Consider the following 25,979-nt stretch of genomic DNA (forward strand, 5'->3'; position numbering starts at 1 on the left):
GTGCTGGCTCACTAATGATCAATGCTTGAAAAAAAAGGAGAAAATAGAGTCTCTCACACACAAGGAGGCAAATATGATTAATTTTAATTCGCGTACAGAATTTGTTAAGAGATTCTCACCAAATGGAGCCCAGTCACACCACGTATCATTGTCAAGGTGACTTGTGTTTCCATGGTTAGGAACTCCTGAGCAATTCTTGTGAAGTTCACTCTGTGGAAACAAAAGGATTTGGTTAGGATTTAGGAAAAAAAAAGTGTACAAAAAAATAGTTGCCACTCGTTTGAAGCGAGCAGCCTTTCTGGGAGGCAGGAACGATAAGAGTCACCGAACCCAAACATCATTGCTGGGGAGTTTCAGCTGTGAATCCAGCAAAGGTCAGCACACCCATTAGTGGGAAGAAGCTATACACGTTTACTGCAACGGTTTATAAAAATGTGGAAGGGATCAAGAAAAATGTAGCATGTCATAAGCAGCTGGAAAAATGAGGCAGAACGTGGAGTGAGGTGGCATGGTGGTACAGTGGTTAGCACTGCTGCCTCACAGCACCAGGGACCTGGGTTCAATTCCCGGCCTGTGTCACTGTCTGCGTGGAGTTTGCACGTTCTCCCAGTGTCTGTGTGGGTTTCCTCCCACAGTCCGAAAGATGTGCTGGTTAGGGTGCATTGGCCATGCTAAATTCTCCCTCAGTGTACCCGAACAGGCGCCAGAGTGTGTGACGACTAGGGGATTTTCACAGTAACTCCACTGCAGTGTTAATGTAAACCTACTTGAGACTAAAAATAAAATAAGACCCCTCAAGATCTTGTATGTTTCAATCAAGTCACCTCTTACTCTTCAAAACTCCAGCAGATACAGCCTAGCCTGGTCAACCTGCCCATTTCTGGCATTACTCTGGTCAGCTCTCTTTGAACTGCTTCCAATGCATTTACATCCTTCTCTAAATAAAAGGAGGCCAACATGTAAAATGTAATTGGGGTCATAAGTAGGCTTACATTAACACTGCAATGAAGTTACTGTGAAAATCCCTTAGTCGCCACACTCCGGCAACCGTTTGGGTTACACCGAGGGAGAATTTAGCATGGCCAATGCACCTGACCACGTCTTTTGGACTGTGGGAGGAAACTGGAGCACCTGGAGGTAACCCACGCAGAGTGACCCATGTCGGGAATCAAACCTGGGTCCCAGACTCTGAGGCAGCAGTGCTAACCACTCTGCTGCCCCTGTGCACAGTACTCCAGATGTGGACTCTCCAATGCCCTGTATAACTGAAGTAAAACTTCCCTACTTAAATTCCAGTTGGAATAAATATTAACTTTTAGCTTTCAGAATTACTTACTGTATTTGCATACTAGCTTTTTGCTCCCAAGACAGATTTTGTTGCTCTAACTGGTTGCTGATGCAGAAGCAGCAGTTGCCATTATTGAATCTACACCAAGTGTTGGTCAGATGTTTTGGGGGAAAAAAAGGTGGGGAATTTCAGTTGATCATGTAACCACTGCAGGCCATGTGGTGTAGGTGCACCCAGGAGAATTACTTGGGTCACTGTCAGAATTCTGGAACAGGGATCATAGTTGCAAATCAGAATAGATGTGTCACTTGGGACAACCTGGAAATGATCACATTCTCATGCACCCAATGTCCTCATCCTTTGCAGACACCAACTAGACACGGTGGATATGAAGGATTAGTTTTTTTTTAAAAAGGCAGAATTAAACGCTGTGGGAGGATGTGATTACATTAGAGGGGGCACGGAGGAGGTTCACCAGGATGTTTCCTGGGAGGGAGCATGTAGGAGAGACCAGATAGGCTTGGACTGTTTTCTTTAGAGCACAGAAGACTGAGGGGGGATATGATTGAGGTGCATAAGATTATGAGGAGTATGGACAGGGTGAGTAGGAAGCAGCTGTTCCCCATGGTGGAGGGGTCAATCATGAGGGGGCATAATCTTAGCGTGAGGGGCAGGAGATTCAAAGGGGATTTGAGAATTTCTTTTCACTCAGAGGGTGGTGGGAATCTAGAATGCACTGCCTGGGATGGTCAGAGGCCAGAAACCTTACAACCTTTAAAAAGGTATTTGGATGATCACTTGAAACATCATAACATTCAAGGATGATGGGACAAGTGCTGGAAAATGGGATTAGTGAGCCTTTAGGTGGTAGTTATTCATGGTGCAGACTTGATGGACCAAAGGGTCTTTTCTGCAATGTACAAGTATGATTACACCAAGGAAGGAAGAAATAGAATTAGAGCAGCTAATTTTAGTCCAAGAAGCAAACAGCCACAGGCTCAATAATCAAGTGGGCAGTTTTTAAAAATAGATGATTATATTGCTGAAATTAACTAGACCTTTCTCAAATTCTAAACCACTCCGTGCTGGAGGAGGATTTCTAGACAAATACAAAAGTTACATCAATAGGCAAAGTAGATCTTTATGCAGAAACAAGGTTTATAAACTTTTCAAATTGGGATAAGACTTTGACTCATGTGCATCGTCATTGGAGCTTCCAGGGTGGAGCACGTAAACAAGAGACAGCATAATTATAAAGGGAGGAAAATAATTACAAAAGCAAAACCAAATTCTTACTTTGTTCACATCAGGCACTCTGTTTCCAAGAATTCACAGTTAAGCACAGGATACAATACAAATACCAACATTTGTAAAGTGTCCTTAGGCTTCCCAGAGATTTTAACAACTTAATCACTTTTGAAGCAGTGTAGAAATGTACGGCAATCAGTTTGCAGGATCTCATAGCAAGATCTTTTCTTTGGGTTGGTGGAGGGAAAAACATTGGTCAGGACATGGGAGATTTCCCTCTTTACTTTGATTAATGTTGCACATGTGTGGGCAGACAGGTAAGGGGGTTTCAGTTCAATGTTTCAACTAAGGAACAGCACAAAACTCCCCAAAATGTCGATCACACACCTCCTGCACAATGCATGCTCAGCACAGTGTACTGTGTACGTGTGGAGCCAGCACATATGTGGTGCTCGCTTTCAAGTAAGAGGGGATTATGAAACGTGAAAACCAAAATTATGGTTAAGAATCAGATCCAATACATGAAGCTTGACAGAATGAAAACTCATTTAGATAGTGTATTTTATATAACAAATTATCCCAAGGGCTTTATACCAATGTAATCAGATGAAAATTAACAAACCAAAGATATACGTACAAACATACGCATTAGGAGCAGGAGTAGGCCACTCGGCCCACTCCACCATTCAATAAGATCATGGCTGATCAGACCATAACCATAAATCAGGATCTGTGCTGACTTAGCGGAATCTTATGGCCATTCATGCCAGCGGGATTTTCCCATCCCTTTGCAGTGAATGGAGATTTGGTTGGGTGCCAAACTCTCTGACCTCACTGCAGTGGGAGCGTGGCGTGGACAGCTGGTACCATCGTGCCCAACGTGTTTCAACATGGGTGGTGGCAAGAGACACAAAATTGACGTGTCTGTTGAGTTGGTGCATTTATCCATAGACAGGCAGTATTTGGCCTATATACCACTTGAAACATCATAACATTCAAGGATTATGGGACAAGTGCGCCTTTAGGTGGTAGCTATTCATGGTGCAAACTTGATGGGCCAAAGGGCCTTTTCTGCAATGTACAACTATGATTACACCAAGGAAGGAAGAGATAGAATGTGGGGGAGGGTGGTAGATTGTGTTAGGAGATCCAGTCACAACTCTGGGCACCCCGGTGACTTTAATGCAAGTTCAAGTTCCTGGAGTGGGGCTCAAATCCATGGCCATCTGAGTGAACCAACGTCAGTAGCAATAAAAACATATAGTGATCAGGGAAAATCAAATCCCCATTCAGGCTCGTGTAGTCCAAAAGTTCGGTGTTGGATATTGGAAGTGGTGATCCCCGAGCAACAGCCCTCAGGAACTTCCCTTCTGCTTGGAGCTCAACTTTTGTTTTTATTCATTTGTGGAACGTGGGTATTGCTGGCTGGCCAGCATTTATTGTCCATGGCTAATTGCCCTTGAACGGAGTGGCTTGCCAGGCCACTTCAGTTGGCAATTAAGAGTCAACTACATTGCTGTGGCTCTGGAGTCACATGTAGGCCAGACCAGGTAAAGATGGCAATTTCCTTCCCTAAAAATGGACATTAGTGAACCAGATGGGTTTTTCGGACAATTGTTTCATGATCATCAGTAGATTCTTAATTCCAGATATTTTTTATTGAATTCAAATTCCACCATCTGCTGTGGTGGGATTCGAACCCGGGTCCCCAGAACATTAGCTGAGTTTCTGGATTAATAATCTAGTGATAATACCACTAAGCCATTCCCTCCCCAAAGCGAGTTCGAATTGGATCAGCGGGGGTGGTGGGCATAAAGCAGGATTGGGCCTGTCTATTGCTGCTGAACCTTTCATTAGAGATCAGCTCAGATTTTCACCTCTGGCAGCCTCGGACCTTTGGAGTGCATAGCTTCCCAAATACCACATCTGACAATCAGAGAACTCAAATCAATCAAGTTGGACATGGATGAAAAAGAGAATCAAGCATCTGAAGGAACCCCAGGAGAGAAGAAAATAGAATCAGAGCAGGGGATTCTGGACTGGGATGGAGAGGCCCAATTGCAGACTGGACACTGTTCCCACTGGACTTCCAGAAACTTCTACTGGTGAGGAAATTGTTCGTGCCCCCAAACCCCCCCCCTTTTTCCAAGTTGACTGCTCACGTACCTTGACAATGCTGATTGGTTTGCGGGACAGGTGATAACTGGTGTAAAACAGGAAGGTCAACACCAGAGTAAACCCACGATACCTGCAAAAAAAAAAGAAGAGGTTTTAAATTAACTTTAAGAAACGCAACATTTTTATTGACGAAGCCTATCTGATCTCACCCAAGGGGCTACAATAGCTCTGTGACCAATGGAAATGAAGGTAGGCCATTTTTGATTGCTATCCACCAAGCCCTGGAATGTGCTCATTGGTGCACAGAGCAGACAGGATTGGGCCTTGGTTGTAAAGTCTACCTGAAATGAACATCTCGTTAAAAAGTCACTAACCTGGTGTTAACATTGACGATGCCTAAAGTCCAACAGGCTTATTTGGAGTAGCGAGCTTTTGGAGCACTGCTCCTGAAGCATTGCTCCGAAAGCTCACGATGCCAAATAAACCTGTTGGACTTTAACCTGGTGTTAGAGAGACTTTTTACTGTGCCCACCCCAGTCCAACGCCAGCATCTCCACCTCATTGTCAATGTTGATAGCTGAAGAATGGCCAATTTGACTGAGGGACAGGGATGTCCAGACCAACAAAAAAAACCTCAACTCTTATTCAAACAAAAATCTTTCTGTACTTAAAAATCACCTTTGTAGCTTGCTTAGACATGTACAAATTTCTTTCCCCACACTTGTATGAAAAAAAGCAAACCAGAATCTTTGGCTTACAAAGCTCAGTTTAAAGACTACTTCAACCAATGCCCCTGGGTTACAAACATGTTTGAAACACACCTGAGAGAAACATTTTATTGCCTGTCAGTAGAGAGTGACAACATCAATGACACCGAGTGCTGAAAGTTCGGATATCTGATGGGGTGGGGGTAGTAATCATTCCTTTATCCACGAGCCCTTCAGGAACCCGAAATGGACCAACTGTAGAACTGTTTGCCTCTCCATCTCCCTGCAGCGTGTATCTATCTGCTGGAGAGCTTTCCCGAACACCAAACAACCAGGCCACAGGACAAAGGACAACAGTGAAACTGAATGCAAGTTGATTAGAATTAAATCCCCCCGGGGACCAGCTTCTTCAAAAGCGGAACTTGATGTTTGCTCATGAATTCCCCTTATAAAGTCTTAAAATTGAATCAAAATAGGATTCGCCATCTGCAATACTATGCAGTTAGTCCATAAGACATGGGAGTTTATTTAAAGAGCACCAGTCCAGGTAATACTATGTCCAAATAAAAGATTCATTATCAGGGCCTGAAATGGTGAGCAGAGATCAAATAATAATTTATATTCTTATCATAATGTGGTTCCAGATAACCATAAACATTATGGCCTGTTTGATGGAATGATGCCATGCATCCCCTTCCTGTGGTTTCAGTGATTGACTCAGGGACTCGAGGGGAATGGCATGGCAGGTGCCAACCTCATGTCAGTAGTGCCTGCAATAAAGAGATAATTTGCTTTATAATCCCTCAACCTTACACAAAGTGGGACACACACACACACTGCAGGCCACAGACTCCACCCTTGCCCAATACTGGGAGACTCGGACAATGTACTTGTAAACTGAAACATAGCTTGAACTCAAGTCAATGACCTTCTCTGCGGAGAAGAGCAAGATTGTATTGCACAAGAGAGAGAGAAAGGAACCAGACAGTATTGCATTGCTGGGTGGATAGGAAATCATTCTGATTGTATCTTGCATCCAGTGGTTAATCAAATCCAAATGAATGGCAACATTAACCACATCCACGACCCATACACAGCACCCAACAACTTAAAGGATGAGGTCGCCATAATACAGATTCTGCAACAAATATTTCATTTGGGCATTTCAGGTCAGGTCAGAATCTGGGTTTAGTCACTTTGTGGCAGCATCATTAGCGCAAAGACATCCTGATCCAACTTGTAACCATCTCACATGAACTCCAGCTGAGGGGAAACAGATGATCAGTACCTCCAAGAAGGACAAAAGACTGCCACATGAACAAGCCATGGGACATCAATGATGGGGAATGGAACATTTAACTTGCAGTGTCAAGTCCCACACTCCACAAGAAATGAATAAAAGAGGGGTTGTGGGGGGAAAACACCAATGTTTTTATTTATCCAGCCTTGGCTCAGTGCTAGCACTCTCACCTCAGAGCCAGAAGACTGGAGGTCCGAGGCTCATTCCACAGATTTGGTTATCTAGGCTGATGTTGCAGTGTCATACCGAGGGAGTCCAAAGATGTGCAGGTTTGGTTGATTGGCCATGCTAAATTGCCCCTTGCTATCAGGGGGATTAGCAGGGTAAACACACAGGATTACAGGGATAGGGCCTGGGTGAGATTGTGGTTGGTGCAGGCTTGATGGGCTGAATGGTCTCTGTCAGAGGTGTCTCTTTTTGGGATGGGGTATTAAACGGAGGTTCCTCTCTTGCTTTTGCTCAGTTGGATGGAAAAATGGGAGAGAACCTTCCTTGCCAACATTCCATCCTTGGATCAACACATAAAAATCAAGTGGTCTAAACTGTTCCCTGAACCAATGGTTAGAATCACTTCTCACCCACCTTATCCCCAAGGGATAATTGCATCTAATCTGGAATGTGTTCATTTCTGCCTGAACCATTAATGCCTCAATAGATTATCTGCTCTGTATTTCATCACCCTGTGGATGTTTGCTCTGTATGAATTGGCTGTTTGTTCCTATGTTAAAAGAGGGACTAGACTTCAGAAAAGACTTCGCTTTTGGGACACTATACAAAACATTTCTTTCAAATTAACAAATTCTATTACTTCTCATTTTAAAATAATTAATTCAGCATTAAACCATACCGAAACAGTACTTTAACATAAATTTTAAAGAGTTGCTTCTGAATAACTCTGCTGGGCCCAAGTATCACTAACTATTTAAGTTGACACAAAAGCCACCATTCATAGTTAAGACATTAACAAGAATAAACAGACCTTGTGTGAAACCACACAGAAATCAGAGTCTGTAAAACCAGACACTTCTCCTTCCCAAGCAATTTATTCCTTCAGGTGACAGATATTTTATCAGTAATGTGTTATTTACAAACCCACTTTGAATGGCATGGCGCCTGCAGGATTTCAGATATATGCAAATAGGACTCAGTAACAAGCAACAAAAAAGAAAAGAGGCTAGAAATGAGAGTTCTCTCACAAGTCTGGCTGCAAGATCAGCGTCTGAGGATGACAGACTCGAACACTGGCCAGAGTTTGCCAATGAGACGGGAGTTGGAGCGACTCCACAATTTCCAACCCTCACTGGCCATCTCAAAGCCTTGGTATCAAACATGCAAAGCAGCTTGATGATTCATACGTTTTAAGAGTTCTCAGATCCGTGCATTTCCCTCTTGTCCCTTATCCTGCAGGCAGTAGGCGATTGGAGATACGAAATGGGAGGCGGTGACCTAGTATTACAACTAGACTATCAATCCAGAAACTCAGCTAATGTTCTGGGGATCCAGGTATTAATCCCACCTTGGCAGATGGTGGAATTTGAATATCAGATTTTTATTGAATTAAGAATCTACTGATGACCATGAAACCACTGCCAATTATTGGCAAAACCTATCTGGTGTCCTTACCTGGTCTGGCCTACATGTGATTCCAGAGTCACAACAATGTGGTTGACTCAATTGCCCTTGGAGAACTAGGGATGGGCAATAAATGTTGGCCAGCCAAAGAACAAAGAAAATTACAGCATAGGAACAGGCCCTTCGGCCCTCCAAGCCTGCACCGACCATGCTGCCTGACTGAACTAAAGCTCCCCATCCTTCTAGGGACCATAGCCCTCTATTCCCATCCTATTCATGTATTTGTCCAAACACCCTTAAAACTGTATCTGCTTCCACTAACTCCCCAGCAGAGAGTTCCAGGCACCCACCACCCTCTGTAAAAAAACTTGCCTCATACATTTCCTTTAAACCTTCCCCTCGCACCTTAAACCTATGCCCCCTAGTAATTGACTCTTCCATCCTGGGAAAAAGCTTCTGACTATCCACTCTGTCCATGCCCCTCAATCCTGTAGACTTCGATCAGGTCGCCCCTCAACCTTTGTCATTCCAGTGAGAACAAACCAAGTTTCTCCAACCTCTCCTCATAGCTAATGCCCTCCATGCCAGGCAACATCCTGGTAAATCTTTTCTGTACCTTCGCCAGCGATGCCCACGTCCCACAAATGAACAACATGATTACATTAAAGGCTAATTGCTGTTGACTGACAAGTTCTCTATGTTGATATTGCATCAAACACTCTTATTCCCATAGCAAAATTTATAGGCCCATATTTAAGTCAATCGACAATGTTGCGATAAGCCAAGGCTTGTTTATTCTATGGACTGAAGCCATGGGAACAAAACCATGTTTGTTTTGCTCATTGCTGACTGCCTGCAGTGTAAAGTTTACGAAGAGATTCTGAAAGTGTCTGAGTTGGCTCCCAACTTCCAAATCTGTTCTCTGATCCCAGGGTAAAAAACATTGTTTAGAACTAAACTGAATTTGTTTAGACTGAAGGCTAAGTAATAAATGGATTCTATTAATTGGGAGATGGTAAAAGGGTGCTGAAATATAACATCGGGAAAGATAGCGACACTAAAAGAATTAAAACACAGCTTCACAAAAAAAAACTGATTTATAGCATTTACATCAAGGAATGGCAGTGGTTAGCACTGCTGCCTCACAGCGCCAGGGACTAGGGTTCAATTCTGGCCTTGGGTGACTGTCCATGTGGAGTTTGCACATTCTTCCCATGTCTACCTGGGATTCCTCTGGGTGCTCCGGTTTCCTCCCATGCTTCAAAGATGTGCGGGTTGGGTGGATTGGCCATGGATGAGAGAGGTTATGGGGATAGGACCTAGAGTAAAATGCTCTTTCGGAGAGTCGGTGCAGACTTGATGGACCAATTGACCTTCTGCACTGTAGGAATTCTATGAATGTGGAATCAGCTTCTATAAAATCTTTTTTAAAATAAAGAAATTAGGTAGTTGGTTAGAAAGAGCAATGGGAGAAAGTTTGTGGGATGTGAAGGGAAACTTCAAACTGGTTCGTTCCTGTAGCTCAGCTCATCAATTTAGTCACACCTCCAATCACAAGCAAGACTGCCTTCAGCCTACCGTCCTGCAGAACATCAGGTTCATTTAACACCTTGCCCGGATGCAGTACTGAATCAGGATCACCAAGTGGGATTAGTGGGAGGTTGTGTGTCAGTGCAGATTTGATGGGCTGAAGGGTCTCTTTCTGCACTCTGAGTCGATGTTAATTTTTTCAGGATGTAGTCCTCTAACCACGAAGGTTTGGCACTTTCTCACTTCTGCTCCGACCCCAATGTATCCTCTGCCCCACACACCACTCAAGAACAAAAGAATCAATAGTAGACCATTCAGCCCCTCGAGTCTGCTTCCCTGTTCATTAAGATTACAGCTGATTGGCTTCCCTTCCCATTCAAAAAAAAAAATCAGCCTTTAGTGCATTCAATGCTCCAGGGAAGAGAATTAATTTCCCACTTACCACCATCCCCAGGTAGTTCTATTGCACCAGGGAGCACAGACCCAGCAGAGCTAGTGGCACAGTTGGGAGGGAGTTGTTCTGGGAGCCCTCAACATCGACTCTGGACTGCAAAGTCTCATAACACCAAGTCAAACACGGGCAAGAAATTCTCCTGCTGATTACTATACACAGCTCCACCCCCATCAGCTGATGAATTAAGACTCCATGTTGAACATCACTCAGAAAGCACTGAGGGTGGCAAGGGTGCAGAATGTATTCTGGTGAAGTGATCACCAAGAGTGGCTCAGTAACACCATGAAAGGACATAGCTTGGATCTGTAACAGGTGGTGAGAACCAAGAGGAAGAAACACATCTGACCTCATCCTCACAATCTGCAAGCCACAATACATCTGTCCATTATTTATGAGTGACCACCACACAGTCCTTGTGGAGAAGTGTTGTCTTCATATCTCACAGGATCCAGGGTGAGGTATCCAAATGGATACAAAATTGGCTTCTTGACAGAAGCCAGAGGGTGGTTGTAGAGGGTCATTTTTCAAACTGGAGGCCTGTGACCAGCGGTGTGCCTCAGGGATCAGTGCTGGGTCCACTGTTATTTGTCATTTATATTAATGATTGGATGAGAATACAGTGGGCGGCACGGTAGCAGTGGTTAGCGCTGCTGCTTCACAGCTCCAGGGACCTGGGTTCAATTCCCGGCTTGGGTCACTGTCTGTGTGGAGTTTGCGCATTCTCCTCGTGTCTGCGTGGGTTTCCTCCAGTTTCCTCCCACAGTCCAAAGATGTGCGGGTTAGGTTGATTGGCCATGCTAAAATTTCCCCTTAGTGTCCTGAGATGCGTAGGTTAGAGGGATTAGTGGGCAAAATATGTAGGGATATGGGGGTAGGGCCTGGGTGGGATTGTGGTCGGTGCAGACTCAATGGGCCGAATGGCCTCTTTCTGTACTGTAGGGATTCTATGAAGCATGATTAGCAAGTTTGCAGATGACACTAAGATTGGTGGCATAGTGGACAGTGAAGAAAGTCATCTCCAATTGCAACAGGATCTTGATCAATTGGGCCAGTGGGCTGACGAATGGCAGATGGAGTTTAATTTAGACAAATGCTAGGTGATGCATTTTGGTAGATTGAACCAGGGCAGGACTTACTCAGTTAATGGTAGGGTGTTGGGGAGAGTTACAGAACAAAGAGACCTAGGGGTACATGTTCATAGCTCCTTGAAAATGGAGTCACAGGTGGACAGAGTGGTGAAGAAGGCATGCTTGGTTTCATCGGTCAGAACATTGAATACAGGAGTTGGAATGTCTTGTTGAAGTTGTACAAGACATTGGTAAGGCCACACTTAGAATACTATGTACAGTTCTGGTCACCCTATTATAGAAAGATATTAAACTAGAAAGAGTGCAGAAAAGATTTACTAGGAGGCTACCGGGACTTGATGGATTGAGTTATAAGGAGAGGCTGGATAGACTGGGACCTTTTCTCTGGAGCATAGGAGGCTGAGGGATGATCTTATCGAGGTCTATAAAATAATGAGGGGCACAGATCAGCGAGATAGTCAATATCTTTTCCCAAAGGTAGGGGAGTCGAAAACTAGGTTTAAGATGAGAGGGGAGAGATAGAAAAAAGTGTCCAGAGGGGCAATTTTTTCAGAGGGTGGTGAGTGTCTGGAACAAGCTGACAGAGGTAGTAGTAGAGGCAGGTACAATGTTGTCTTTTAAAAGCATTTAGATAGTTACATGGGTACAATGGTATAGAGGGATATGGGCCAAATGCAAACAATTGGGATTAGCCTAGGGGTTTTAAAAAAGGGGCGGCATGGACAAGTTGGGCTGAAGGGCCTGTTTCCATGTTGTAAACCTTTATGACTCTATATCAAGATATTCTCCATCATGTTGGAGGGTGGCATGGTGGTTAGCACTGCTGTCTCACAGCACCAGGGACCCGAGTTCAATTCTGGCCTCGGGTCACTGTATGGAGTCTGCACGGGTTTCCTCCAGGAGCTCCGGTTTCGTCCCACAGTCCAAAGATGTGCAGGTTAGGTCAATTGGCCATGCTAAAATGCCCCTAGCAGATTAAATATGTGAGGTTATGGGAATAGGGCCTGGGTGGGATTGTGGTCTGTGTAGACTCGATGGGCTGAATGGCCTCTTTCTGCACTGTAGAATTGTATGGTTATTCTATGTTGTGTGGCACTACCACCATGCTAACATGGGAAAGACTTGGGTTAAGCAACTCAAAACTGGGCATCCACGAGGTGGGCCAGAGTTGTTCTCAACCACAATCTGCAACCTCATCCCGACATACTCTCTACCATTACCGGCATGCCAGGAGCAGCAGCAGGCAGACATAAAAACGTGCTGTCAATCTAGTAAAGCTACAACGCAGGTCTAGTTGTACATCAGTGTAAGCAGCATGCAATAGATGGAGCTCAGTGATCCCACAACCAATGAATCAAATCCAAGTACTGCAGTCCTCCTACATCCAGTCGTTAATGGTGGTGGTCAATCAAGGATGGGGATATTTCTGGAGCGTCTTCCGTCAATGATGCGGGAGCCCAGCACATGATACTGAAGCATTTGCAATAAACCTCAGGTGATGATCCATCTGTCTCCCCAGTGTTCTGCCAGTTCAATTCACTCCATGTGATAAAGAAATAGCTGAAGGCACTGGATACAGCAAATCTGACCAATTTGCAGCAATAGTACTGAAGACCTATGCTCCAAAATTTGCTGCCATGTCATGGATTATCAGTAAAGTGATGGAAGGTGTCATCAACAGCCAGTAACCTGCTCACTGATGCTCAGTCTGAGTTCCATCAGGGTCACTCAGCTCCTGGCCTCAGTACAGCTTTAGTTCAAATATGGACAAAAGAGCTGAACTGGAGTCAAAGTGATACCAAGTATAAAGGAAGATAGCGTTTGGTGGTCAGTCACCTCAGTTCCAGGACATCACTGTGGGGAGTTCCTCCTTCAACCGCTTCATCAATTACCTTCTACAGTCAGAAGCAGGGGTGTTCACTCATGGTTGCACAACGTTCTGCAGCAGAAGTCATGAACGCGGCTACATCTACTGCAGCAGTCCAGGTCTAAACGCAACAAGTCAATATTCAGTCATCAGGACTTGGAAATTCCTCTCCAAGCCATTCGACGTCCTGATTTGGAAATACATTGCCTGTTCCTTCACTGTCACTGGGTCAAAATCATGGAACTCCATCCCTAAAAGCACTGTGGGTGTAACTACACCACATGGATTGCAGAGGTTCAAGAAGCCAGCTCACCACCACATTCTCAAGGGCAACAGCTATCACCCCCCATTTCTGAGAATGAATAAAGACTAATGGTCTAGTGGAAAGAACATTTTTCTCATCATCTTACATGAGGCCTAATTTTTAAAAATGTGTCCCCCAGGCCCAAACTCACCCTCGCACCACCCTGTCAAGTCCCCTCGGGATCCGAAGTTGTGGTAAGATCCTTTGTCACGTTCCACGATACCCAATTCCCTCTACCACAGAGACTGATATCTCTCTTCATTCAGATAAATACTGTTTTGCTTTTCTCCCCCACCCCGCGCCAAAGTCAATAAATTATGCATTTTCCCCAAATTATACTCCATCTGCCAAAAGTGCAATGCTTTCAAAACAAGTGAAAAGCATCTGCGTTAGAATCCCTACGGTGCAGAAGGTGGCCATTTGGCCCATTGAGCCTGTACTGACAACAATCCCATCCATAACCCCATGTATTTACACTGCTAATCCCACGACACTAAAGGGCAATTTAGCATGACCAATCCACCCAACAGGCACATCTTTGGATTGGGAGAGGAAACCCATGCAGACATGGGTAGAACGTGCAAACTCCACACAGATAGTGACCTGAGGCCGGAATTGAATCTGGGTCTCTGGCGCCGTGAGGGAGCAGTGCTAACCACTGATGAACTGCAAAGGACTTTCTTTCTTTCCACCCTGCACTGCCCCCAAGGACAAAAAGGAAAAGAAAATTTGGGAGAATTTACAAGACAACCTGGTTAATGAGATTTGTCCATCTTAATATTCCCCAAACTCCAAGAACGCAATGAATGAATGTGAAAATATTCCCTTTATTCAGAAACTGAAGAACATTTCCTTGCTGATGAGGGAAGGAGATTCATGCATGATAAGCTGCACACCCAAATTTATTTTTTTAAATATCCTTTGGAAATTTCTATTTTCACAGATCGAGGTGATCCTGCCTTAGATGTGGCTCCAACTTTCAATTTCCCTGCCCGCCCCCTCAGCCATCAAAAACAATTTAAACATTAAAGCACCAATATACTCATTTTGCCGAGCACTCCCTTTCATTCTGTAATCTTTAGAATGGTTTCTATTTTTGCCTCACAGCACCAGGGATCTGGGTTCAATTCTGGCCTTGGTGGATTGTGTGGGGGGTTTGCACGTTCTCCGTGTCTGCGCAAGTTCCCTCCCAGCCCTGGGCAAGATGCTCTTTGAGTTGGTGCAGATGCGATGGGCCAAATGGCCTCCTTCTGCACTGTAGGAATTCTATTAGAAACATAATAGCTTTAACAAACACTTGAACAGATCTCAGAAGATTGCCAGTAAACCGTCTTCACTCTAAATGTTACAATCACACCTTCCTGCCAACTGACATTGCTGTAACCAGAGTGCAGCCTGCTAAAAACACAAAAATCCATCAAGCACTCTACTAAACCACAGACAACCTGCATAATTTAATCTTTTGCAGAGAAGCCTGCTCAGATGTAACACGGTTCAAAATTGCTGTTGTTAGGGCAATGCTTCCAAAGCATTTTTCTAACGTCACCTCACTGGATCACTTGACATGGCCCTAGATGCCAAAATAAACCAAAACAGCATAGAGTCTACTTGCCACCAAAGCAGTGCTCTCTTCACGTGCAGTATATATTGTTCCCGTCACCTTTTGTATTCTTGCAAACTGTCCTGATGAGTGCAAGACAAAACTTTTGACAGCGTGCCTCCTTTTCATCAATATATAATTAAGGTTTGTGTATTATTGATCCACATATAGAAGCAGGAGTCATCAAGTCCTTTGAACCCATTCAATAAGATCACTCTGATCAGTTTCTGGTTTCAATTCCACTTTGCACATTACCAGGTCTAGAATAATGTGCTGTTTGGCTTTATACAACAGATCATATAAATATAAAAATGTGTTTTAAAGTCCTTTGTAAAAATATTGTTTCATGTAATTAAGTAGGTTTCAGTCAAGCTCACCACATTCCTGGTGATTGATCAAAGACTCAATAAAAACCCATTCCTTCCCCCGCCAATCGCGCCACATCCACCCTGCTGCACAATGCCCCGGATAAAGACGATAGCCATTAACCCGGTCACCAGGAGAAGCCCTGTAGCTTCAATACAAAAAGCTTGCTATTCAAGGTTTACACACATTTCTGAGACCTCCTCATCCAGCCACCAGATCCATTCCTCTCCCTCCCACCCAAGAGAGCCCTAAAGAGGAACCAGGGCAAGCCACTACCTCTCAGACCTTGGCTTGGGTGCAATTTCAGAGGAGGGGCAGCACAGTGATTAGCACTGCTGCCTCAACAGCATTAGGGACCCAGGTTCAATTCCAGCCTTGGGTGACTGTGTGGAGTTTGCACATTCTCCCCTTGTCCACGTGGGTTTCCTCCGGGTGCTCTGGTATCCTCCCACAGTTCAAAGACGTGCAGGTTAGGTTGATTGGCCATGCTAAATTAGAACATAGAACAGTACAGCACAGAACAGGCCCTTCGGCCCACGATGTTGTGCCGAGCTTCATCTGAAACCAAGATCAAGCTATCCCACTCCCTACCATCCTGGTGTGCTCCATGTGCCTATCCAATAACCGCTTAAATGTTCCTAAAGTGTCTGACTCCACTATCACTGCAGGCAGTCCATTCCACACCCCAACCACACTCTGCGTGAAGAACCTACCTCTGATATCCTTCCTATATCTCCCACCATGAACCCTATAGTTATGCCCCCTTGTAATAGCTCCATCCACCCGAGGAAATAGTCTTTCAACGTTCACTATCTATCCCCTTCATCATTTTATAAACCTCTATTAAGTCTCCCCTCAGCCTCCTCCGCTCCAGAGAGAACAGCCCTAGCTCCCTCAACCTTTCCTCACAAGACCTACCCTCCAAACCAGGCAGCATCCTGGTCAATCTCCTCTGCACTCTTTCCAGCGCTTCCACATCCTTCTTATAGTGAGGTGACCAGAACTGCACACAATATTCCAAATGTGGTTTCACCAAGGTCCTGTACAGTTGCAGCATAACCCCACGGCTCTTAAACTCCAACCCCCTGTTAATAAAAGCTAACACACTATAGGCCTTCTTCACAGCTCTATCCACTTGAGTGGCAACCTTTAGAGATCTGTGGATATGGGCCCCAAGATCTCTCTGTTCCTCCACAGTCTTCAGAACCCTACCTTTGACCCTGTAATCCACATTTAAATTAGTCCTACCAAAATGAATCACCTCACATTTATCAGGGTTAAACTCCATTTGCCACTGCTCTCAAGATGCCTGCCTCCATAGGCAGCCTCATGGTATAGTTACACGACTTTGGAGAGCTAGATGTGTCAAACTGTTACATTTTAAAACCGAGTGGTTAGCACTGCTGCCTCACAGCGCCAGGGACCTGGACTCGATTCTTGACCTGGGTGACTGTGCAAACTCCACAGACATTCTCCATGTGTCTGCGTGGGTTTCCTCCGGTTTCCTCCCACAGTCTGAAAGACGTGCTGGTTAGGGTGCATTGGCCAGGCTAAATTCTCCTTCAGTGTTACCCGAACAGGCGCCAGAGTGTGGCGACTGGGGGATTTTCACAGTAACTTCACTGCAGTGTTAATGTAAGCCTGCTTGTGACACTAATAAAGAAACTTTAAACAAGGCCTACTTGAACCAAATGTAAATGCAATTGTAAAGTAACAACATGCTGAAGAGGTCAACAGTGCAACCCAATTTCTTAAAACCTTTCAACAGATATTGATAAATGCCTGATAAGGTTGGCCATTGGTGCAATGACGGAAACAGACTGAGCAGCAAGGCTTGCAAGCTAGTAATTATTTTAGCCTGGGTCACTGGTGAACAGGTGATTGTAGGGAATTACAATCTAGCTGGGGAAATGGCTAGACGGAGCTGACGGAGGGGAGATTTCTTTAAGTAGCAACATCTGGAATGAGTGCTCGAAAGGGTGGTGGAAGCAGATTCAACGGCAACTTTCTTAAAAAGGGAAAAGGAAACTCTGTAGGGCTATGGTTAAAGAGGGGTGGACTAATCTGATACGTCCATTGTGCCAATAAAAAAAAAGAGTTTAATAGCCTTTTAAAACTTCATAATTTACAATCTTCCAATCACATTCCCATAGAAAGCATTAAATTAGTAAACGCTTCTATTCTATATGGTTTACGCCAATGTTTTATTGCAGCTCCCTAACAGCAACACAAAGTTTTTGTGGAAGAATACACTTTGCCCACTTATGGTCCAAGTTTATCGATGGGTCACTTGTGCCATTAATCTAGAGGGATCATTACTTTCCTCCACTTCACACCCCCATGGACTATTTCAAGACAGTTCCACCTGTACTTTGCAAAACAAATTTTGTTCTCTTCCCCAGAAAGAATTACGTCACATTCGCCATGATGTGGTTGGCAGACGATAGGATTCTGGACCCAAAACTAGCACGTTATAGACAGGGGCCAGGTAAATAGGGAGCTCCAGTGTTTCATTCACAACTGCTGCTGGTTAGACCACACAGAGGCTAAAATATATTATGGTTTTGTAGTGGGCCATCAAGTCACTCCGAAAGCCGTTCTACAAGTGGTTTGATCCCAAGACCCACAGGCTTAATTGAAGACAAAATTGAAACCATTCTTCCCAATGGTTCGGCAATAAAAGATATGTTTGTAACACTCGAGCATCCTCCTGACACTTGTTTCAGTCACTGGCCTAGAAACTATTCTTTGTATGGGTTCATAGACAAAATATCCAACATGAATGCACTTAGCAAATCAAATCGCTCTGCCTTATCACTGATTCACATATCAAATCAGAGTGTCAGTTTCTTATGCAAATGATGGGTTTGGGCAGGACAGTTTAATGCGTGTTGGGCAACTTACTACACAAGAACTCTTTACCAAAAGTCAATTGCTAAAAACTAATTTATCCTGCAGGCACCATGATTGGGAATGTCTGAACTGGATTTGATGGAATTCCAATAATACAAAACAAAATGCAGGATTTTCCAGTTGTATCTAGGATATAATTCAGCTTCCGTCTGGATTTGATGAAATAAGGATCTGAAACAGCTCCATGCTGAACTGAAACCAAGAACTCCCTCTGAAAGGACACTGCCCAGAAAACACACAAAAATCCAAACTGCAGCAATGTGAATGAGATGAGAGACTTGCAAGGCAGAAACGATGACAGTGCTGGGACAGTCAGCACGCTTCAGTGACAGCAATCTTACCCAGGTCAGAGGCTGAGCGCAATGAGTTCAACCCCCCCCCCCCAAAAGACTCGAGCCCATAATACAAGTAAACAACAGTGCTGTAGGGGGGGGGGGGGGTGTTGTAGGATAGTAATGATGGAGGAGGATTTACAACCTCCAGTCTCCCCATTGCCCCCACCCCCAACTGCATGCCCTCAGCCCTCTGCAGAGAATCCATACCAGATCTTCCCAACCTCCGGGATACTCTCCCTAATTAACTGTGCCTCTTGGAAGGACCCTTATATCCTCTTTCCCTGCAATTGCTATTAGCTGCATCACAGATCCCCACTCCATCCCATGCACAACTCTGACCTTGCAGTACTCCCCTAGGACTGCACATTAGCCTAGATTTGGAGTGCTCAAGTCTCTGCAATCGGAATGGAATCCACAACCTTCTGAATCAAGAGCCACAGCTAACACCTGCATCATTCTAAAGGCAGCTACAGAGATGCTCCTCATTGTAAATCTCCCACTCCTCCAAAACCCAGTTTAATGTGGTTTCCATGAAAACATTCTGAAATGTCCTGGTCATGTGATTTTTAAAAAAGTGGGCAAGAAATCAACACTTAAAAAAATTCACCAGCTAAAATTTCAGAAGAATTTTATGAGCAGCAGAGTGGTTAGCACTGCTGCCTCACAGCGCCAGGGACCCAGGTTCAGTTCCAGCCTTGGGTGACTGTGTGGAGTTTGCACGTTCTTCCCACGCGTTTCCTTCGGGTGCTCCAGTTTCTTCCCACACTCCAAAAATGTGTCAGGTTAGGCTGATTGGTCATGGTAAATTGCCCTTTAGTGTCAGGGCTATAAGCAGGGTAACTATGTGGGGTTACGGGGATAGGATTGTTGTCAGTGCAGACTTGATGGGCCAAAGCCTCCTTCTGCACTGCAGGGATTCTATGACTTTGTTAGCAGAGAAAATGATTTTTTGGTGAAGCATAGCACAGATAGAATCCATAAAGTCCCTACAACGCAGGAGGAGACCATTCTGCCCATCAGATCTGCACTGACTCACCGACAGAGCATCTTACCTAGGACCAGCCCCCCTGCCCTACCTCCATGCATACCATGGCTAACCCACCTAGGGGCACTTAAGCATGGCTAATCCACCTAACCTACACATCTTGAGAAAATCAGAGCATTTGGAGGATCCCATGCATACATGGGCAGAACGTGCAAGCTCCACATAGTTACCCAAGGCTAGAATCAAACCCAGGTCCTTGGCGCTGTGAGGCAGCAGTGCTAACCACCGTGCTGCCCAGATCAGATCGATTGGATCAGGATGAACACGTACAACTCATTCTTCCAGCCTTTTACACCAACACCTGATCCATTCTGCATCATATGGTCCGCTGATACTAAACTGGCCACTTTAATTGAGATTCAGGTTGTTATTCCTATATGGATTTCACCTCGCATTCTGCAAGATCAGAGATAATGGTCGATCACCATTTGTGACTAATTTGTATGTTTATTAAAAATTGGAGATTTTCTAATTTTGTTTGACTGTTGTTAAACTAATTCACTCTGACTGACTGGTGGATGAAACCAGACGAATGGGTTTTTTTGTGGGGGGGAAAATGGGGAATAGCAACATGCAATGTCAGCAGTTTCAGTTATTTTGTGCACAGGCCAAAAATTTTAGTTGATGCATATTTTGACTTGCAACCATCAACAGGGCCGCATTTAAAATCACAACAGCGGCACTGGTGTCACATTGTACTGCTTCCCACAGACGCCAGAATCAGGTATTATGGTTCAAACCACCTGCAGCAAAGCAGAACGAGATTCCCTCCCAAAGGGAGTTGTACTCTACTTCAGAGTTAGTTTGGGCTTTTAATGGCTGATTCATCAGCACCACGTTTTTGTAGCAAGTTAAAACTGCTCCTCCATGACAAAAATCAACACTGCAAAAGGCCTCTTGAACAACAAAGCCAGTGTCACCTTAAGAGGAAGACTAGGCACAGTGACATCACATCACACCACCAGCTTTTTACTGACACCATTGCAACAAATTTCTGGCAGATACAGGAACCAACAAGCACCGAATCTAACAGCACTAATTCCCCAAGATACACATCATATTCTAGCTGCATTGGTTTACCTCACCAAAGAAATATCTGTCAACCATTCAAAAGATGGCAAACGGTTACAGGAGGGACAGCGACTATTGCTACCAGGGCCAAGCATCATAGGATCCCTACAGTGCAGAAAGAGGCTATTTGGCCCATCGAGTCTGCTCTGACCACAATCCCACCCAGGCCCTACCCCCACATCCCTACATACTTACCCGCTAATCCCTCTAACCTACGCATCTCAGGACTCTAAGGGGCAATTTTTAGCATGGCCAATCAACCTAACCCACACATCTTTGGACTGTGGGAGGAAACCGGAGCGCCCGGAGGAAACCCACGCAGACACGAGGAGAATGTGCAAACTCCACACAGACAGTGACCCAAGCCGGGAATCGAACCCAGGTCCCTGGAGCTGTGAAGCAGCAGTGCTAACCACTGTGCTACCGTGCCGCCCATCGAGCCTGCACCGACAACAACCCCCCCAGGCCCTATCCCCGTAACCCCACATATTTACCCTGCCAATCCCCCTGACATTAAGAAGTCTCACAACACCAGGTTAAAGTCCAACAGGTTTATTTGGCAGCACAAGCTTTCGGAGCGCTGCTCCTTCATCGGGAGTGTAGGAGCGAGACTCCAACAGCTTGTGCTGCCAAATAAGTCTATTGGACTTTAACCTGGTGTTGAGAGACTTCTTACTGTGCCTACCCCAGTCCAACGCCAGCATCTCCACATCAACCCCTTGACACTCAGGGGAATTTGGTATGACCAGTCCACTTATCCTGCACAGCTTCGAAGGTGAAAGTGAGATTTTGGATATATTAGTTTTAAGAGATATGGGGTTAATGGGCTGAATATACAATTATTTCCTCTATCCCTCTAGTAACCCCCCTCCCCCCAATACATTTTAAATTGTTACTGAAAGGAAACGAAGGAGAAATTTCTCCAGAGTGTTATTAGAGGGTGAAATTCCTTATCAAAAAAGAGAATGGTTGACACGGAGACCACAGCATCGCACAAAGGGAAAGTGGTCAAATATTTGAAACTGATCATAGAATCCCTATAGTGCAGAAGTGGGTCATTCGGCCCATCGAGCTGGTACTGACAACAATCCCACCCAGGCCCCATCTCTGTAACCCCACATATTTACCCTGCTGATCCCCTGACACTAAGGAGCAATTTGGCATGACCAATCCACCTAATCCATACATCTTTGAGTGTGGGAGGAAACCCACGCACACACGGAGAATGTGCAAACTCCACAGTCACTCAAGGCCGGAATTGAACCTGGGTCCCTGATGCTGAGGTGGCAGCATTAACCACTGTGCCACCATGCTGCCCACAGCTGCATGGAAAGTGGGATTTGCAGTGGATTTCTCTGGCAAACAGCTGGCTCATGCACTGAGCTAAATGGTTATTCCCTGTGCTGAGTGTGTCATTAGTTCCATGTTGCTGGCTGTCCTGACAGCCCCTGGTTAGTTAAAAGGATGAACCAGGAAGGCCCCACCTTCAGCCCCTAATGTCTGAAAAAAAAAAAATCAGATCTGGAGAGGAACACCTCAAACATCTGGTTAAGTACAGGACTGAAGAGTAAGAGGACGTTCAAACTCTCCCCAGAATCCTGTTATCTGGACAGCTTGCTGTGCTGTTACAAATCTGATCACCATGAGGGCAACCTGCCAGGCCTCAATAATAGTCATTGGACTAGCAATCCAGAGGCCCAAACTAAATGCCCAAGGGAACACAGGTTCAAATTCCACAACTGCAGTTGGTGGAATTTATCTGGAATTGGAAGCAAATGTCAGGAATGGTGACCATGAAACTAACAATTGTTCAAAAAGAAAACCCGCATGACTCACTAATGCCCTTTAGGGAAGGAAATCTGCTGTCTTATCCTGGTCTGGCCTACATGCGACTCCAGATTCACAGCAAAAGTAACTCAACTGCCCTCAAATGGCCCAACAAGCCACGCAGTTCAAGGGTGGTTGGGCATCAGCAGACAACAAATGTTGACCTTGCCAGAACACCCACGCCCCATGAAGGAATAAACAATAAGGTGTGCATGTGTATCAATAGATATTGTATAGTTTTGCTTGCATATCTCAGGAGGAAATAAGCCATGAAGGCAGAATCCATATGTGGCAGGTGAATGACCTGGAACCCAATAGCAAGGAAATTGTACAGAAAAAGAAAACCATGGTGATAATCATTCCACTGTAACAGGGAGAAAGGAAAATAGGGTTAGAGCCAGAAATTGGCGGGGGGGGGGGGGGGGGGGGAGGGGAAAGAGAGAGAGAGAGAGAGAGAGAGAAAGGGAAGATAAGGTTAGATAAAAGATTGATAAAAAAGGGAAGAGATAGTAATAAATGGAAGGTAGGCACCCAGGAAAAGGGCAAAGGTTAGATTTGCAGACAAAGTTGCAGTCTGTGAATCAATGGTCACTGAAGGAGCCTGTCAGAAGAGAAGCAAGAGCAGGGAAGCAGAAAACTGATCCAAAGAGGGAGCTCTAGGCAGTGGGACAGACACACAGCAGCAAGGACTATGGCTCTCTTTGTCTTGCTCTGTAAGGAAAAGGCGGATTTGCCTTTAACAGAGGGCGGTTACCGGGTAGCATACACACCCCCACACTTCCAGGACACCTGCAATGTACAATCATCCACCCACTACTCACCAAGTGTCCCTGGAAAATGCTTGGATACAGCGGATCCCTGGAGGTACCGTAGCCCGAGCCATGATTCACCCGGTGATTCGAGGTTGCAAACGGAAATAGACGAGACAGCCTCCGCTCTGGATGGCCAGTCTTTCCCCAGTGAAGGTTCAGCAATGGCCCGGGCGCCTGGAGAGAGCTCCTGAAAGCTCCGTGATTGAAGCCTGGAATGGGGAGGTCCGCTTTAAAGATCTTGTAGCATCCATATGGCCCCCCTCCCGTGATGTAACAAATTACACTTGGCAACAATGCGGAATGTAGCCAACCGCAGCGCAAGGTAACAAATGTTACAGAGCAAAACTTCCGGGGCTGATCAGCTGAGGACTGAATTCAATCACACGAATGTCATTGCAATCCAGGGCTGATAGGACCAATCATTAGCACACAGCCAGGGCTGGAGATTTTCCACCGACATGTGACCCAGCTGAAACTGGCAAAAAAAAATAAAAGCCAATGAGTGTGACGGATTTGCCGGACTGGGTGGAGCTGGAACTGGCAGAGAAACACAATCTCACCCAGACTTCAAACTGAAAGCAGTGATTGGTCACAAGGGCTTTATTGTGCTTTATCAGAGTGACGGGAAAGGGGGGAATGACCTCATTCATCTGAAATCCACAAAGATAGGTGGAGGGGCAGGTAGTATTGAGGAGGTGGGGAGGCTGCAGAAAGATTTAGACAGTTTAGGAGAGTGGTCCAAGAAGTGGCTGATGAAATTCAACGTGGGCAAGTGCGAGGTCGTACACTTTGGAAAAAAGAATAGAGGCATGGACTATTTTCTAAACGGTGACAAAATTCATAATGCTAAAGTGCAAAGGGACTTGGGAGTCCTAGTCCAGGATTCTCTAAAGGTAAACTTGCAGGTTGAGTCCGTAATTAAGAAAGCAAATGTAATGTTGTCATTTATCTCAAGAGGCTTGGAATACAAAAGCAGGGATGTACTTCTGAGGCTTTATAAAGCACTGGTTAGGCCCCATTTGGAGTACTGTGAGCAATTTTGGGCCCCACACCTCAGGAAGGACATACTGGCACTGGAGCGGGTCCAGCGGAGATTCACACGGATGATCCCAGGAATGGTAGGCCTGACATACGATGAACGTCTGAGGATCGTGGGATTATATTCATTGGAGTTTAGGAGGTTGAGGGGAGATCTGATAGAAACTTACAAGATAATGAACGGCTTAGATAGGATGGACGTAGGGAAGTTGTTTCCATTAACAGGGGAGACTAGGACGCGGGGGCACAGCCTTAGAATAAAAGGGAGTCACTTTAGAACAGAGATGAGGAGAAATTTCTTCAGCCAGAGAGTGGTGGGTCTGTGGAATTCATTGCCACAGAGGGCTGTGGAGGCCGAGACGTTGAGCGTCTTCAAGACAGAAATTGATAAATTCTTGATTTCTCGAGGAATTAAGGGCTATGGGGAGAGAGCGGGTAAATGGAGTTGAAATCAACCATGATTGAATGGTGGAGTGGACTCGATGGGCCGAATGGCCTTACTTCCGCTCCTATGTCTTATGGTCTTATGGTCTTATGGTCTAAATCATCCACCCCGGCAGAATGCAAGTGATTTCCTTTAGCTCCGAGTTAGTTAGGAATCCAACTCCATGTTGAATGAATGAAAACGGTTTGGATGGTTTCATAGAACCAGGCAGCGTGCCATTCGGTGTACCCTTCATGTAAAAGAACTATCCAATTCGTCTCATTTCCCTGCTCTACGCCCCCACCCCACTCTATCCTCCCTACTTTGCTCTGCCCCCAACACCCCACTCTACCCCGAAAACTTGCACCCCCACCCCACTCTGCCTCCCACATCCTCACCCTGCTCTACCTCCCACCCCCTGCACCCCCCCACCCTACCCCAAACCCTGCAGCCCACACCCCCATCCCACTCTACCCCCAATCCTACATTTATTATTAGTGTCACAAGTAGGCTTACATTAACACTGCAATGAAGTTACTGTGAAAATCCCCTAGTCTCCACCCTCCAGCACCTGTTTGGGTACATTAAGGGACAATTTAGCATAGCTAAAACAAGGAGCCAGAGTCAGGGCTCTCACTCTGGTCTTAACCAGCACATCTTTCGGACTGTGGGAGGAAACTGGAGCGCCCGGAGGAAACCCACACAGACACGGGGAGAATGTGTAAACGCCACACAGTCACCCAAGCTGGGAATCAAATCCGGGTCCCTGGTTCTGTGAGACAACAGTGCTTGTGCCACCCCATCCTGCTCTACCCCCACACTCTTCAATCCTCACCCTGCATCGCCACCTACCACTCCCCCCCCCCCCCCCCCCCGAACCTGCTAATCCCCCAGGTCTCGCCCCCATTCCCCCTCACCCCCACAGTATTTCTGCAATTCCCTTCTAGAAGTTATTATTGAATCTGTTCCCATCGCCTGTTGTGACTGAGCATTGCAGGTCATGACTCTCAGTGAAACACAACATTGTGACAGGGCTAAACAAACTGGATGCAGGGATGTGGTTTTCTCTTGC

The 25,979-nt window shown here is 45.4% G+C and overlaps 1 protein-coding gene across 2 annotated transcripts in view; it reads right to left on the reverse strand.

Annotated features, from left to right (window-relative positions):
- slc37a2 (solute carrier family 37 member 2) overlaps positions 1-23,908 on the reverse strand; it is a 59,735-nt gene extending 35,827 nt beyond the window's left edge. The window contains exons 1-3 of one of the 2 annotated variants that reach the window (XR_013495600.1): positions 23,455-23,908; positions 4,703-4,784; positions 120-210 (exon numbers count right to left, since the gene is read on the reverse strand). Coding sequence is in view for 1 of the 2 variants with exons in the window: in XM_078199170.1 (XP_078055296.1) it covers positions 120-210; positions 4,703-4,784; positions 23,455-23,516 (235 nt within the window). In the remaining variant the exon portion in view is untranslated. The remainder of the gene's footprint in view (positions 1-119; positions 211-4,702; positions 4,785-23,454) is intronic. The other variant, XM_078199170.1, reaches the window with a different exon arrangement.
- Between the last annotated feature and the right edge of the window lie 2,071 nt (positions 23,909-25,979).

This window comes from Mustelus asterias, chromosome 27, assembly GCF_964213995.1.
Source record: "Mustelus asterias chromosome 27, sMusAst1.hap1.1, whole genome shotgun sequence".
In the NCBI taxonomy this organism is placed as follows: domain Eukaryota; kingdom Metazoa; phylum Chordata; class Chondrichthyes; order Carcharhiniformes; family Triakidae; genus Mustelus; species Mustelus asterias.